Genomic DNA, 13704 nt, shown 5'->3' with positions numbered 1-13704 from the left:
TTAAAGAAGAAAGGAAAGGAAGAAAAAAACAGCTGAGTCAGTTTTTGATCCCATGACATCACTGGGCTCCACATGACCCTTCCCAGGATTCAGTTGGAGAGACAAAGCACTTTCCAGAAAACCAGTCTGAACCGGTTCCAGACAACAAGCTGAAGTGTTGTTAACCCTCACGGAGACAGGACACAGGACGACAGCACAGCACAGTGATGTCTGTCTGCAGGGAGTCGGCTGGCATTCCACAGCAGGGTCTGGGACACAGGCGCTCTTAAAGGGCCCACTCCAATCCCTGGCCTCACCCACAGGGCAGGGCATGGAATCAACACTGGGAGAGTCAGGGTCTTAAAAAAAATAAAAAATAAAAAAAATAAATCACCCCAGAGCTCACCAGGGGACAAAAAAGAAATTTAGCACCACAGCTTTAGAATTCCTGAAGTGTCACAGTTTTGTATGGGATAGTTGGTGACCACTGTGTGTGGGCCCCACAAAGCAGCCTGACTCACACTGTGGCATGCTCTGCTCTATTCTCAAGTCCTCACAGGCATGGCACCCACCTTCCCAATACCTCGGTTTCCTCACTGCTGAACACGCTGGCGGGGGGCCTGTCCTGGGCAGGGCTGGGCAGAACCAGTCCCTGAGGTCATCTTCTCAGAGGCCGGGGGGGCAGCACAAGGCAACAAGGGGGTCCTGTCACCATATACGGGTGTGCTCTTGATCTGAATCACTTGCAATCTCTTTAAAGGAGCTGATTTCACAAATGAGTAATAGCTCAAGGCCAAGGCCCTGCCCAAATGTGCCCTTTCGTGCCCTTAGACTGAAAGGAAGGAAACTGACAGCTGCTTCATGCTCCTGGAGCCTGGGGGAGAGTGGGCCATCTGCAGTGTGGCCCGGCCAGGGCACCCAGTCACCTGCTCTAACAGGAGGCCCACCCAAAAGGGCTGAACTGAGCACATTTCCCCACAGCCATGTTGTTACCCTGGGGTGCTCCCCACCCTGCCTTAGTGGAGGGCAGGGCCCAAGAATGTCTCTCTCTCAGCGCCACCCAGGTGCCATGGTTTGCCCTTAACAAGGCCAGGATGGGGAGTGGGGAATGGAGCAGGGGAAATCCCAAATCTCGATGGCACTGGCTTTCAGACTCAGCCTCTGCCTGCTCCCCAAGCCCTCCTGGAATCCCAGCCTGCACTACAACCCACTCCACACCAGCTGCTTGACTTCCAGCTCCCCCTCAGCCTGCCTGCCCAATGTCCCCGTCTTCCTCCACTCTCTCCCAGTCTCCCCTCCAGCTCCTCCTCTATGAGCAGCTACTCGACCTCCCTGTGCAGAGGGCTCCTCACTGCCCCAGAGGCAGGTGAGGGACACTCTGACTTCACTCTTAGCCCTGAAGTTCTATGATTTCTGTCCTTGTCCAACATACCTTGGCCACAAACCCTGTCCAACCTGCTCACTGACAGTCTGTCCTGTCTCCCATGAGCCAGCAGACAAGTTACTGCCCTAAGAGTGGTCACCCTCCCTTTTCCTCTCTCATTGTGGGAGGGTGGAACACCTCTCCCTCAAGCAGGAACTCCTCAGATGGTCCAGAAATTGCACAAAGGAAGCAGTTTGGGCAGCTGCCTTGGACAGCAGGTATGTGCACTCCCAGACCCAGAGCAGGGAGGAACATGACTAGGTAGGAGATGAGAGGAGACCAGGACCTCAGATGAGGGTCCCCTGGAGTCAGGGGAAATTCTGCCCCTAAAGGTGAAGCTCCCAGCCTGGCCTGGTGCCTACTCTAGGGGGAGGGGTCTCCATGTAGATGGGGAGAACGTACCCCACCTCGACGTACTACACCCTTCCCTGTGACTCACAGACCCCTCATGCTTCCTCAGTCCACCCCTGCTCTAGCCAGGCTGGACCCATTCCATTGCAGCCTCCAGCCTTGTAAGCCCTGGGCTGTAAACTCAAAACCCTGTATGAAGTACTCCCAGCTAACTTCAACCCACATAGATAAGGCAGAACTGATGACCTAATCGGCGAGGCTGTGCATGAGTGGCCTCACTTCACTGTCACTGTTAAAGGATAAGAAGCCTCCCCAAGGCTAAAGGGATACACAGGGCAAGGCCTCAGTGACCCCACAGGGCTGCTCCCTCCAGCCCCAGAGACCCATCCCCCAGGCCTCAGGGCCATTCTGGCAGCTGGTCCCCAAGAGAGGGCCCACTGGTAGTGTGTGCTCGGTGTGCAGTGTCAGGGCAGCTCACTAAGAAACCAAAGGCCTGGAACTCTGCCAACCCCAGGCCTAGAAAGGACAGGCAACCTCATAGTGCTTGCCTATCCAGTGCCTGTGCCTCCCCAAGGTGGGCCACTGGTGCTGGTGCGGGGCCTGCTGTACCCCTTCCCCACCACAGGAAGGACAAGCACAGCTGGAAGGGGTGGGGCCAGCCACATGGGTACAGGGGGCTCCAACCCAAGGAGTTGGAGGGGGGTTGGAGCCCCCTCCACAGCCATGCAGACTGACTGGAGCCTGCTACTGGCCAATCCTCAGCCATCACAGGACATTGGCTCCTGGGGAGGGCCGGTGCTGGTAAGGAGTGATTCTCCCCTCCTCAAGGCAGGCAGGACCAGAGCCCCTAGCACATCAGGGCTGGTGGCCACTGCACCCAGGGACAAAGCTGTCAGGAAGAAGGAAGTGTGACAGATGAAGTCTGCAAACAGCAGTGAGGGCATGCATTAGAATACTTCCTAAAAGTAGGTGAAGAGGCTAATCGCCTCGACTGGCAAATTAGGATTTGTTTCAAAATCCCCAGTGAGAGAAGAGAACACGAGGATAAGGCAGTTCCAACTGCAGAAGTTCCACTCAGGCCTGTGCAGGAACTGCCAGCATACAGAGGAGCCTCTATCTGGAGGCTGGGACCCTGTGCTAGCTGCTGTCTGCTTGGGCAGAAATCCCAACAGCAGTGTGCCCATTTTAAAGATGAGGTACTAGGCCACCGGGCTGCCTACTGCTCAAGGCATGAGGTTGGAACCGGGTCCGCCTCAGCCCCCTCCTCTTCTCTCGCTCCCAAACACCCCAGGCCAAACCTCAGGTCTGCACAGCTGGACGACACCAGCAAGGCTGAGTGGGGTATCAGGTGGCAGGTATGCAGCCTGTGTCTTCCTCAGCTGGGGGTCAAGAAGGGCAGGCTCTGTCCACACTGGAGACCCTGCATAGATACAGCTCAGACCTCCCTGAGCACCTCAGCCAGACCAGCGCCAGGAAGCTGACAGTGGGGCTTCAGGGGTGGATGCAAATGCTCCTTTATTTTAGTAAAATACCGCCATCCAACTGGTCTGAGAGCCTCAGGCAGAAAACATGTTCTAAAACAATTCCAAAAGGCTGAACGATGCTGTGGCAGGAACCAGAATTCTTAAAGAGGACTCGGGAGACCAACAGAAGGCACCCAGCACCGGTCTGGCACACCGGGCCAGTAAGTGCCGCTTGATAATTAAAAAAGAAATTAAGTAGCTAGACACAAATCATAGAGCCAAGAGGTCTTACTGCTGATGCTACCGTACTGAAATGCTATCTATACTATGCCATCACTAGTACACACTAGTGGTGATACTACTAGTAACACTATTTCAGACATGAAGAAAGTGAGGCTTAGCAGTAAGTGGGTTAAGGTACTTGACGGAAGTGATAGGGTTGATGTTCTGAGCAATGGATTTAAGGTGTTTTCCTACCTCCTCAACCAATCAGGGCAACTCACTGAGCCTCTACTATGGGCCAGACTGTCCGAGGGGCTGGGGACTCAGTGGTGAACAAGACAGAGTGAACACCAATCCCCATGCTGGGAAAGGAGGGAAATGACAGAGCATGTCAGGTGAGGGTGCTGTGGGACACCAGGTAAGCACAGGGTGGTCAGAGTGTGCAGAGGAACCAGGGCCAGGCAGGAAAGGACAACATCGGAACATGGTCCTGAAGGAAACGTACCCCAAGTGGAGGGGCGTACCTGGGGGGGAGCACAAAGGTCTGGGCCAGAGGGGAGGAATGCAACATGTTCTAAAAGATCATCTGGCTGGAGGACACCCAGGGCAGAAGAGCAAGGGAGGGGGGCATTGAGGAGTGGTTCATATAGTGCGGCTCAGACCCCGGAAGGGGACAGAGCAGTGGGGAGATACAGGCACTTTGGAGAGAGGGTTGCTTTGTTTTTGTCCAAGCAACTGCAAAGCGGGAAATAACTTTTCTGAGATGGGGAAGGAGCAGATTTGGGGGAGGAAGGTCAAGCGTACAGTTTGGACATGAGTGTGAGGCATCTATAAGCCCCATGTGGGGATGCTGAGGAGCATGAAACCCTGTACCTGGGAACAGCCGCTGTCCTCAGGTGGCATGAGCACCTCTTCCTATCAGGAAGGAAGAGGGGCCTATGAAGCAACCAGCTCTCAGTCAGGCAACGACAAGGTCCAGGAGCCAGCCCAACATTCAAGACACACAAGGCCCACGCATGGGCAGGCAGCTCCATCGGGCCTACACCCAGGCACCCACCTCCAGAGCATCCCCATGGCCCCACCCTCCTGATGCACAGTGCAGATGGGTTTCTGCATCCCGGTGGTCCCAAGGCTGGGGGCTCTGTCACCTCTCTCCAAGGCCACCCTCACCTCCTTCCCAGACCCAAGATGCTCCTGAAGCCACGTCCCTGATCCGTACCCTCCTCCAGCGGCTCCCCCACCTCCTTAAGAGTCAAACCCAGATATCTCGATGTGGCCCAGGAGCACCTGGGGAGGGGTCAGGGAGAGAATGACTAAGCCAAGTTTTGGCGCTGGCAGCTCCTGCCTGACAGAAGCACAACTTCCCATGCAGAACAGACACCTGGATCTGCTCATGACTGTGGTCTGAGCCACTCCCTGACACACACCGCTGAATAGAGCAGCTGGGACTCATGCCAGAAGGAACCCACACCAAAAACGCCAGCTCTCAACTTTCAAACTTCAAACCTCGTTAGGCCAGATACAAGGGATGTGATTTAACTTGGCAGGCACAAAGATGATCCAAGTAGTCAGCCTCCAAACCAGACAGTGGAGAACACAGACTGAGCTTCAGCTCTGTCACGCACTCACTGACTGGCCAGGGGAAGCTTGTCAATCAATCTCTGAGCCTTAGTTTCCCCAACCCTACCTCAAAGACACTGCTATGTGAAGAGACATGGAGTGACGATGGAGCAAAAAAAAAAGAGTTTATCATCTACAGGGAAAAAACCAAAAGAAATGTTACTAAAATCAAAACTGAAAGGAACTGGACCCAAATCAGTAGTGGTCACCTCTGAAGACGATTAAGATACTTTCACTTACTGTAGTAAACATGCCTGTATTGTTTAAAGTCTTTCTTTTAGCCGTGACTATCAGTCTTATACTCAAACAAAGAATAAAAAAATAAACCTATATAAAATAACAGCCCCACCTGCTAAGGGTGAGAACTGAAAGGACAAGTGTGTGTCAGAAGGTGGAGGGGGTAGGGATAGCGGGCACGGGGTGTCCAGGTGGGGAGGAAGGAGGCTCCCCAGGGCAACAAGGCAGAGGAAAGAGGCCATCTCCTCCCACAGGTAGAACTGAGAATGCAAAACAAACATAGAACCTTCAGCAGATGAAAGTGGATGCCACTGACTGTTCCACGGTGTTGATCCCGTGGCAGCTTAAAATCCACCTTCTGTGCCACATAATAAAGACTCTCAAACTATAAGCAGTAAACCCAAATCCCTCAGCTTATCGTGACACCCTGCCTTCTAACTGGGCCACCAACCCCCCCAAGTGACTGCCAGGCCACAGCGTCCCTCACCAGGACTTGGATGGGGTCCACAGCAACAGCACCCACTCCACTCAGCAGCTTCGTCTCTCCTCCTGGCTCGGTGCTAAACTCTTCAATGGCAGAAACTTCTCTTTCCCATCCACCTTCATTTTCAATGAAGAACAAACAGTATGGGCTTGGCATGTGCCACTGAGTTAAGCCCACATGTTTGTAAATTGGCCTCACAAAGTGTGTGATTCCTGGGGTTGTCCTGCAGGGCAAAGGGGAGCAAACAAGTAAAGTGCTTTCATTAAAAAACTCCTGCTACTGCCTGGACTTTCTGGAAGGTGTAGGGACTGCTACAGCACCACTTAGCCTGAGCCCAAGGTGGGAACAGAAATCAGGAGAGGTGCTCCAGGTAGAGAGCAGCATGGACCAGGCCTCTGAGTGGGGAGGGTCTGAGGCCAAGAAAAGGGAGGCCATGGTGAATCCTGTGCTAAAGGCTTTCTCAAAAGGAGAACAAAAGTTTTACTACTCAGTGACTGAAGCTGGGGGTCTTAACCCTCAGTGGTCTAAAAAGCAAAGACACAACAGGCATTTTTTCTCACACACGTCATCAGGATGGGCCCCTAGCCCAGCCACCCAGCTAGGAGCTCCCTGAGCCTTCAAAGACCCCAGACTGAGCAACCCTTTCCCTGTAGTAGTCCTAAGACAGGACCAGCGGCGGGGAGGTGCATGCTGGCTGAGGCCGAGTACCTCACACACACTGGAGAGACAGCTGCCACTCACCAAGAGCCTCTGAGAGCTGGAGACAAGGTGTATGTCACACTATAAGGTGGAGGAAATCCAAAGGTGTCTGGGCTGGGCCTAGAACCCGTGTCCACTACTTCTCCACCTACCTTGTCACTCTGACGAGCTGCCCACTGAAGTACCCTCCATTATATGGTCCAAAAAGGCCTTTAGTTAATCACATTTAAATTGCCTGTTTTCACCTGGAGGGACAAGCACATGGTGGGGCTCAAGCGACGTACATATAGGGTGAGGAGGAGGAAGCAACAGCCATCCTCAGATGGCTTGGACTGAATATAAGACTCGCCCTGGCTAGGGCTATGGAAGCAGCCACAGGAAGGGCTGGAAAGAACCTACAGCTGGAAGGCATGAGCCCTCACCCCACTCTCCCCCACTAGAGTACTCCGAAGGTCACAACTGCCCACCAGGTAACAGGCTAGGCTATGTGACAGCTGGGGCACCTCAGCAACGTCCCTGGGGTATCCTCAGCCCTGAAGAATGCCAGCCACACAGTAGGTGCACTATAGGCGTCAGATGCATGAGCAGATGTAGGTCTTACTGAGAGAAGCTCTGAGTGCAGGGACTGGAGCAGACACTTCAGGCGCCCTTTCCACAGGGGGCTCCTCAAATTCCAACCGGAGTTTATTGCTGCTTTGCTAATACCAGACATGTGGGGTCTTCTTACTTTTAAGGGCAAAACACCTAACACCAACTGAGCATTCACCCAACACGGATCACCCTGGATGATCCTCACAACCACCTGTTAGGTGAATATCATCATCAGCCTCCATTTCATAGGTGGTACAAAAGGGTCACATCATGTGTCGAGCAGGTGGAACAATAAGCTAAAGGCTGTGCTCCTCCAGGCGGTGCCTCTCAGAACACCCTGTTCAAGCACCCAGGTCAGGCCTGAAGGCTCCAAAGGACACTGGGATCACCTCACCAGCGGCAATTTGGACTTGACCTTAAGCTCTTGCCCCACGGAGTCTGAATGAGATATGAAATGATTACAACTTTATTGAGTGTCGTGAGCAAGACCACACCTTTTGGTTGTTTGCTTTCAAAGTACAGAAAATTCTGCCGCAGCACAACATACGCAGCCTTTCTAAAAACCACTGCGGGGTGCAAAATCATGTAATATAAACACAGGGCTTATGGGAATAATGGTGCTGGGGCACAAAACTCCAAAACCTCACCTGTGACATAAAAAAGATGGACAGGAGCCTGGTAAATGTAGATACACGGCCAGCACAGTTGTACACGTGCCCAATGACTAAGAAATATAAAAATGCTGCATAAAGTCTGACCCCACACCAGGGAGAAGCCCTGATGTTCGCTGTGGGTGTGGGTGGGCTGCGGTTTCCGAGTTAGCCTGAAGTGCTGGAAAGAGGCTGTCTGACCCCAGAAGGGGATGGGTGTGGCCCATAATGTGCGAGGCCCCTAGGGGGCTTGGTGCATGTCTGAGGTGTGGGTGTTTTGATTTTATATATGGGCAGGTGCTCTGCTAAGCTGGGAACAGTTCTTTGGATTCACCTAGTGCAGGAGTGGGCAAACTTTTTCTTAAAAGAATATACAGTAAATATTTCTGGCTCTGCGGGCCCTCCGGCCCTGTAGTTCTGATAGTACAGGTGTTCCTCTGTATCCTCAAGGGCTTAGTTAGTTCCAAGACGGCCCCACCGACACCAAAATCTTCAGAAGCTCAAGTCTCTAATATAAAATGGCATGGTATTTGCACATAACCTCTGCACAGCCTCCCATATACATTCAATCACCTCTAGATTACTTATAATACCTAATAATACAATGTAAATGCTATATAAATATTTCTTATACTATAATTTTATTTGCATTCTTTTATATTGTTACATTGGTATTTTTTATTGTATCCCCCGAAATATATTTTTAGTAGTATTGTCCTTGTCTGACCCTCCAAAATTTTTTTTTTTTTTTTGAGACAGAGTCTCACTCCATTCCCCGGGCTAGAGTGCCATGGCGTCAGCCTAGCTCACAAAACCTCAAACTCCTGGGCTCAAGCGATCCTCCTGCCTCAGCCTCCTGAGTAGCTGGGACTACAGGCACGCGCCACCACGCCCGGCTAATTTTTTTTCTATTTTTAATTGGCTAATTTCTTTCTATTTTTAGTAGAGACAGAGTCTCGCTCTTGCTCAGGCTGGTCTCGAACTCCTAAGCTCAAGCGATCCTCCCACCTCAGCCTTCCAGAGTGCTAGGATTACAGGCGTGAGCCACCGCACCCGGCCCTTCCAAATATTTTTTACCCATGGTTCGTGGAATCCAAGGATATGGAGAGCCAACTGTACATACTTGAATGGGTATGGATGTGTCCCAGTAAAACTTTATTGACCAAAACAAGCCACCAGTCTGTGGGCCATTGTTTTCCAACTCCTAGCCTAGTGTTTCTCCTGGATAAAACCACAGATGACCAAGTGCAATATTTGTGTTATGTTCCAACTGTTCCCTAATACATCAATAGTATTGGAACAAACCTTTTCCAAAACAAGCCTTATAGCAGAACTGACTACAGAGAAAAGCGGATTTCAAAAACGGGACTAGCATGTGTAAATTCCATCCAAGGCCAGGACTAACTCTTTTGACAAGTCAGAATAAATCTAGTTTCAAAAAGGGCCAAGTGCAAACAAGACAGATCACTGCAGGGTCAATTTTATATTGTCCTAAAAGTCCACACTTGGAACTCTCAAGATAAATAGGTCCCTCATAGAAGGAAATTACATGCTATAAACTCAATTACTGCAGTGGATGAAACTTTAACCCACTTAGAGAAACAAGCACTTCCTCAGCCCAGATGCCTGAGCATCAGAGCAAAGCCCTAAGGAAATGAACAGGGGCTGACAAGGACCTGAGGGGTTCAGAGCCCAGCCTCACTGAAAGCAGGATGTTTCAGCTGGGGTGCAAAGTGTGATCCAAGCACACTACTACCAGTTGATAGAGGCCTGGGGGCCCCAGGGATGCCTTGAGGCAGGAAGGCAGCCTCAGGGCACGGGTTCCCCAGGTAACCAGGACTGGCCTTTGCCCTTGAAGGCTGAGGGAGAATCAGTTGTCTGTGCCAAGGAACCCCTGAGAAGGACGCTTTACCTAGCTGTGGGGGTGGCATCCAGGAGAATCAGGTCCACCCGTCCCCCTCTCCCCTGCTCTGCCCTACGCACGACTATCCCACTGCAGGGCAGACAGGCACCCCGCACCATGTCCTATCCCACAGAATGGATCAAGGTCCTGGAACAAAGTCACCGTAGGGGGCTAAAGATCTGCACGTGGTGCACTTTGCCTACAACTTCAGTGCCACAGTGGCTGTGGCGGTAGTGGGGGTGGGGCTGCACCAGGACTTGCCTGGGGCATCCCAGCACCCTGGACCTTCAATCCTGCACATCACTTCACCCCCAGCCTGGTGGCGACCTGCATCCTATCCAGCCCACACTGGGGCTCCCTGGACTTGGGGACTGGATGTGGGTTTTCTGATCCTTCTACCTGGTGTTGAGAGGCCTACATAGCCCACCAGGTGGACAAGCACTTTATAAAAATAAGAGACGTGACCAAAAAATTCTTTTGTACTACTGAAGAAATGCAGTCACTCTTTCAAAGGCTTCTCACAAGATGGGCAGTCTCACGGCCAGCCTCTGATGGCCACAGCAAGGCTCTCAGTGCCTGACCACCAAGCTCTTGGCCTGGCCCCGGCTGTGGGTTCCAGGGAAGCTGAGGGCAGCAAGAAGAGAGGGAAGGGGACAAGGAACACAAAGCAGACAAACAGATACCTTCCTGCCCCCTAAAGCCATAGCACACCGGGCTAGTTACACACAGAGCAACCTTGCACAACACTCATACACATGCGTGTACACAGTTTTCATGCTCTCCTGCCACTTCCAAATCTTGCCCAGTTATCTCAGGAAAAGTCTTTGTTCTGTGTTCGATTCTGAGCAAAAGAACACCAGTTCCCATCAGCTATCAGTGTTGGCACAACTACTGATCCACCAGTCTCAAGAATAAGGAAAACCACAAAGTACGGGAAAGAGATCAGACACAAGGGCCGGAATCACCAACTCAGAAGCTTGTGAGGAAGCCCAGACCCCTGCGAACTGCGCAGATTCCCTCCCACCTCCCTCCACTTCAACCCGCACTCCTGTGGCCCAGTGATTTCTCACCGGTTTGGAGCAGCGGAATGTTCTCAAATCACTGGCACCGCAACCTTCCTTGTCACTACTACTTCATGCCAAAGACACATAGTGATTTCAGCTTCCAGCGAAGCTAAAAGAACTGACTGCTGTTTACTGTTGCTCATCTGAACGACGCATGAACTCTGAAGGGAACTTCTGCAGCACAGGGAGCCTGATCAGTGCCTGGGACACCCCTTCTAATTCACAGCACACCTGGCCCCACAGGCTCTCAATTAGGCCATCCCCGACAACAAAGACGCACCCTGTGCTCTACGGTGACATCCTAGGGGCTGGTGACCCTGGGGCGCCTCCTCTATGAAGTACAGACAGGGGAGGGGCAGCTTGGTCCCAGCCATCCTGGGAGCACAGACCCAGCAAGGGTTGGGAGACGTGTGTGCAAATCACTATCTAATTACAAGCCAGCAGTGGAAAAGGAGTCCACCATGCAGGTCCAAAGGAAGAGAGGAAGAATCCAGAAATGCTATTTGAGCTGGACCCGTAGGCTAGAATCTGGATTTCAAGAGATGCAAGAGGGATGAAGAAATGGTAGCAGAAAAGGTGACATTGCAGAAATAAACGAGAGTGTGAAAACTTGTCTCCAAGAAAAGTAGATGAAGCCAAATAAAAGGAGATTCAAACTTTTGACAGATGTCTTTTAAATGCAGCTGGAGAAGCGTTCTGGTACAGAGGGGACACTTGTATTCAGTTGACTATATTTAAGAACAGGCCTGGGGTGAGGAGTGGATCCTGACAGCCCCCCAGCCTGTGAGAGTGAGGAGGCTGGAACCTTTAACAGGGTCTCAAAGGACAGAGGGAAGGAGCGCTGAGAGTCATCAAACGGCACAGAACACACTCCTAAAAGACATGAGCACACACACAATTTAAACGAAGTGCCTCCCCTCAAGCCACCAAATACATAAATGCTGGCACTGGCGTTCCCAGAAGCGTGGTGCCAACAGCCCTTGAAGGTGTTCCCTACTTAACCCTTCCAGGAATAGATGCTACTTACATGTGCCGCGCTCAGATGCAGGAGTCAGGGGGGGGGGGTTCTGCTCAGGAGCACACCGACTGCCTCCTCCTTACAGGGCATGTGTGACAACCCAGGTGTGGCCCTGTACTGCACTGCTGAGCGGCAAGGTGCTCCACCTGAAATGCTAATGACCCACTCAACACAAGCTCGTTCCCATCACCAAATAGTGGGGAGAATCTGAGGCAAAGTCAGACCAAGACAGCCATCTAAGACATGCATCTTCAGTCCTTGGTTCCAGAGATGCAGGTTATTAAGAATGAAAGGAGGCCGGGCGCGGTGGCTCACGCCTGTAATCCTAGCACTCTGGGAGGCCGAGGTGGGCGGATCGTTTGAGCTCAGGAGTTCGAGACCAGCCTGAGCAAGAGCGAGACCCCATCTCTACTAAAAATATATATAGAAAAAATTAGCCGGGCATGGTGGTGCATGCCTGTAGTCCCAGCTACTCGGGAGGCTAAGGCAGTAGGATCGCTTGAGCCCAGGAGTTTGAGGTTGCTGTGAGCTAGGCTGATGCCACGGCACTCACTCTAGCCGGGGCAACAGAGTGAGACTCTGTCTCAAAAAAAAAAAAAAAAAAAAAAGAATGAAAGGAGTATAAAAAGAAAGGCACCTCTGGCTTTCCCATTTAAAAATAAAACACATATTTACACTATGATTTTTTAAAGTGGAGGACTTGTAAACGATGCCTCCAAAATAATGTTCTGCATGTATTTTAACAAAATTAACCTAGAGAGCAAAATATCACAGAAACTTTTTTTTTTTTTTTTGAGACAGAGTCTCACTCTGTTGCCCAGGCTAGAGTGAGTGCCGTGGCGTCAGCCTAGCTCACAGCAACCTCAAACACCTGAGCTCAAGGGATCCTCCTGCCTCAGCCTCCCAAGTAGCTGGGACTATAGGCATGCACCACCATGCCTGGCTAACTTTTTCTATATATATTTTTAGCTGTCCATATAATTTCTTTCTATTTTTAGTAGAGATGGGGTCTCGCTCTTGCTCAGGCTGGTCTCGAACTCCTGAGCTCAAATGATCCGCCCACCTCGGCCTCCCAGAGTGCTAGGATTACAGGCGTGAGCCACCGCGCCCGGCCCACAGAAACTTTAACATACTAAAATAACCACCAATACTTAAAAAATAAAACCTTGCTACTGGAGAGGCTGAGGCAGGAGGATCTCTTGCGGCTAAGAGTTCAAGGACAGCCTGGGCAACACAGCAAGACCCATCTCAATAAATAAATACATAAAACTTTGAAAAACTGATGGTCTGCAAATTCCTAAACCCAAGTCACATCTGAGCCTGTGCAGTGGAGAGCAGCCCTAATAGCATCTCACTCCAGCACTGTGTGCCGAACAAAGCAGTTCTGGGGACAAGTGATCTCTAGAAAATACACAGGTCGATGCTCCCAGTAACTGCCAGCTAGATGGTGTGCTCCGCCGCTCAGACTTACCCATAGGTACATGCAGAGCCAGGCCTGGGAGATCCAGGTCCCCAGACCTCTCTCTCCCCAGAGCCATCTGGGGAAAACAAACAAACAAACAGACCAAAAATAACTGGAGAAGAAGAATTCTCATCAGGGAAGATGGGGAAAAGATTGTGCTGCTATCTTCCCCTAGATACTACCAATTGCCTGAAAACTTCTGAAAAGTGGGAACAAACAAGGCTGACCACACACAGGCCGTGCAAAGGCCCTACAAGGATCCAATTAACTCCCTCTGCACATCACCGCCGTGGCCTCCGAGTGCCCACGGAGATGGGCCCATGAGATGAAAGCCTGCCTTCGTCTCCAAGTTGTACCAAACAATAAGAAAAAGTGCACCTAAACTGACAACAGGTTCATGAGGAGAAGGACAAGCAGCACATAAGTGTCTTTAAAACGCTATCGATAGCTCCTGGAGCCCGTGCTGGAGATCAGGCCTTGGCTTCTGTGTGTGACATCTCAGAAGTGCTCAGCACCCAATGTCACCCATCACCTGGGG

The 13704-nt window shown here is 51.4% G+C and overlaps 1 protein-coding gene across 3 annotated transcripts in view; it reads right to left on the bottom strand.

Moving 5' to 3' along the window:
- The window catches only part of GATAD2A (GATA zinc finger domain containing 2A), a 95317-nt gene that overhangs the window by 36662 nt on the left and 44951 nt on the right, over positions 1-13704 (bottom strand). For all 3 annotated transcript variants that reach the window (XM_069477218.1, XM_069477219.1, XM_069477220.1), the window contains exon 3: positions 5783-6002. In XM_069477218.1, coding sequence (XP_069333319.1) covers positions 5783-5935 — 153 coding nt within the window. In that variant the 5' untranslated portion in view covers positions 5936-6002. The remainder of the gene's footprint in view (positions 1-5782; positions 6003-13704) is intronic.

The sequence above is a fragment of the Eulemur rufifrons genome, chromosome 2, assembly GCF_041146395.1.
Source record: "Eulemur rufifrons isolate Redbay chromosome 2, OSU_ERuf_1, whole genome shotgun sequence".
Classification (NCBI taxonomy): domain Eukaryota; kingdom Metazoa; phylum Chordata; class Mammalia; order Primates; family Lemuridae; genus Eulemur; species Eulemur rufifrons.
The sequence above is the reverse complement of the archived record's forward strand: the minus strand, read 5'-3'. Positions and strand labels throughout refer to the sequence as shown.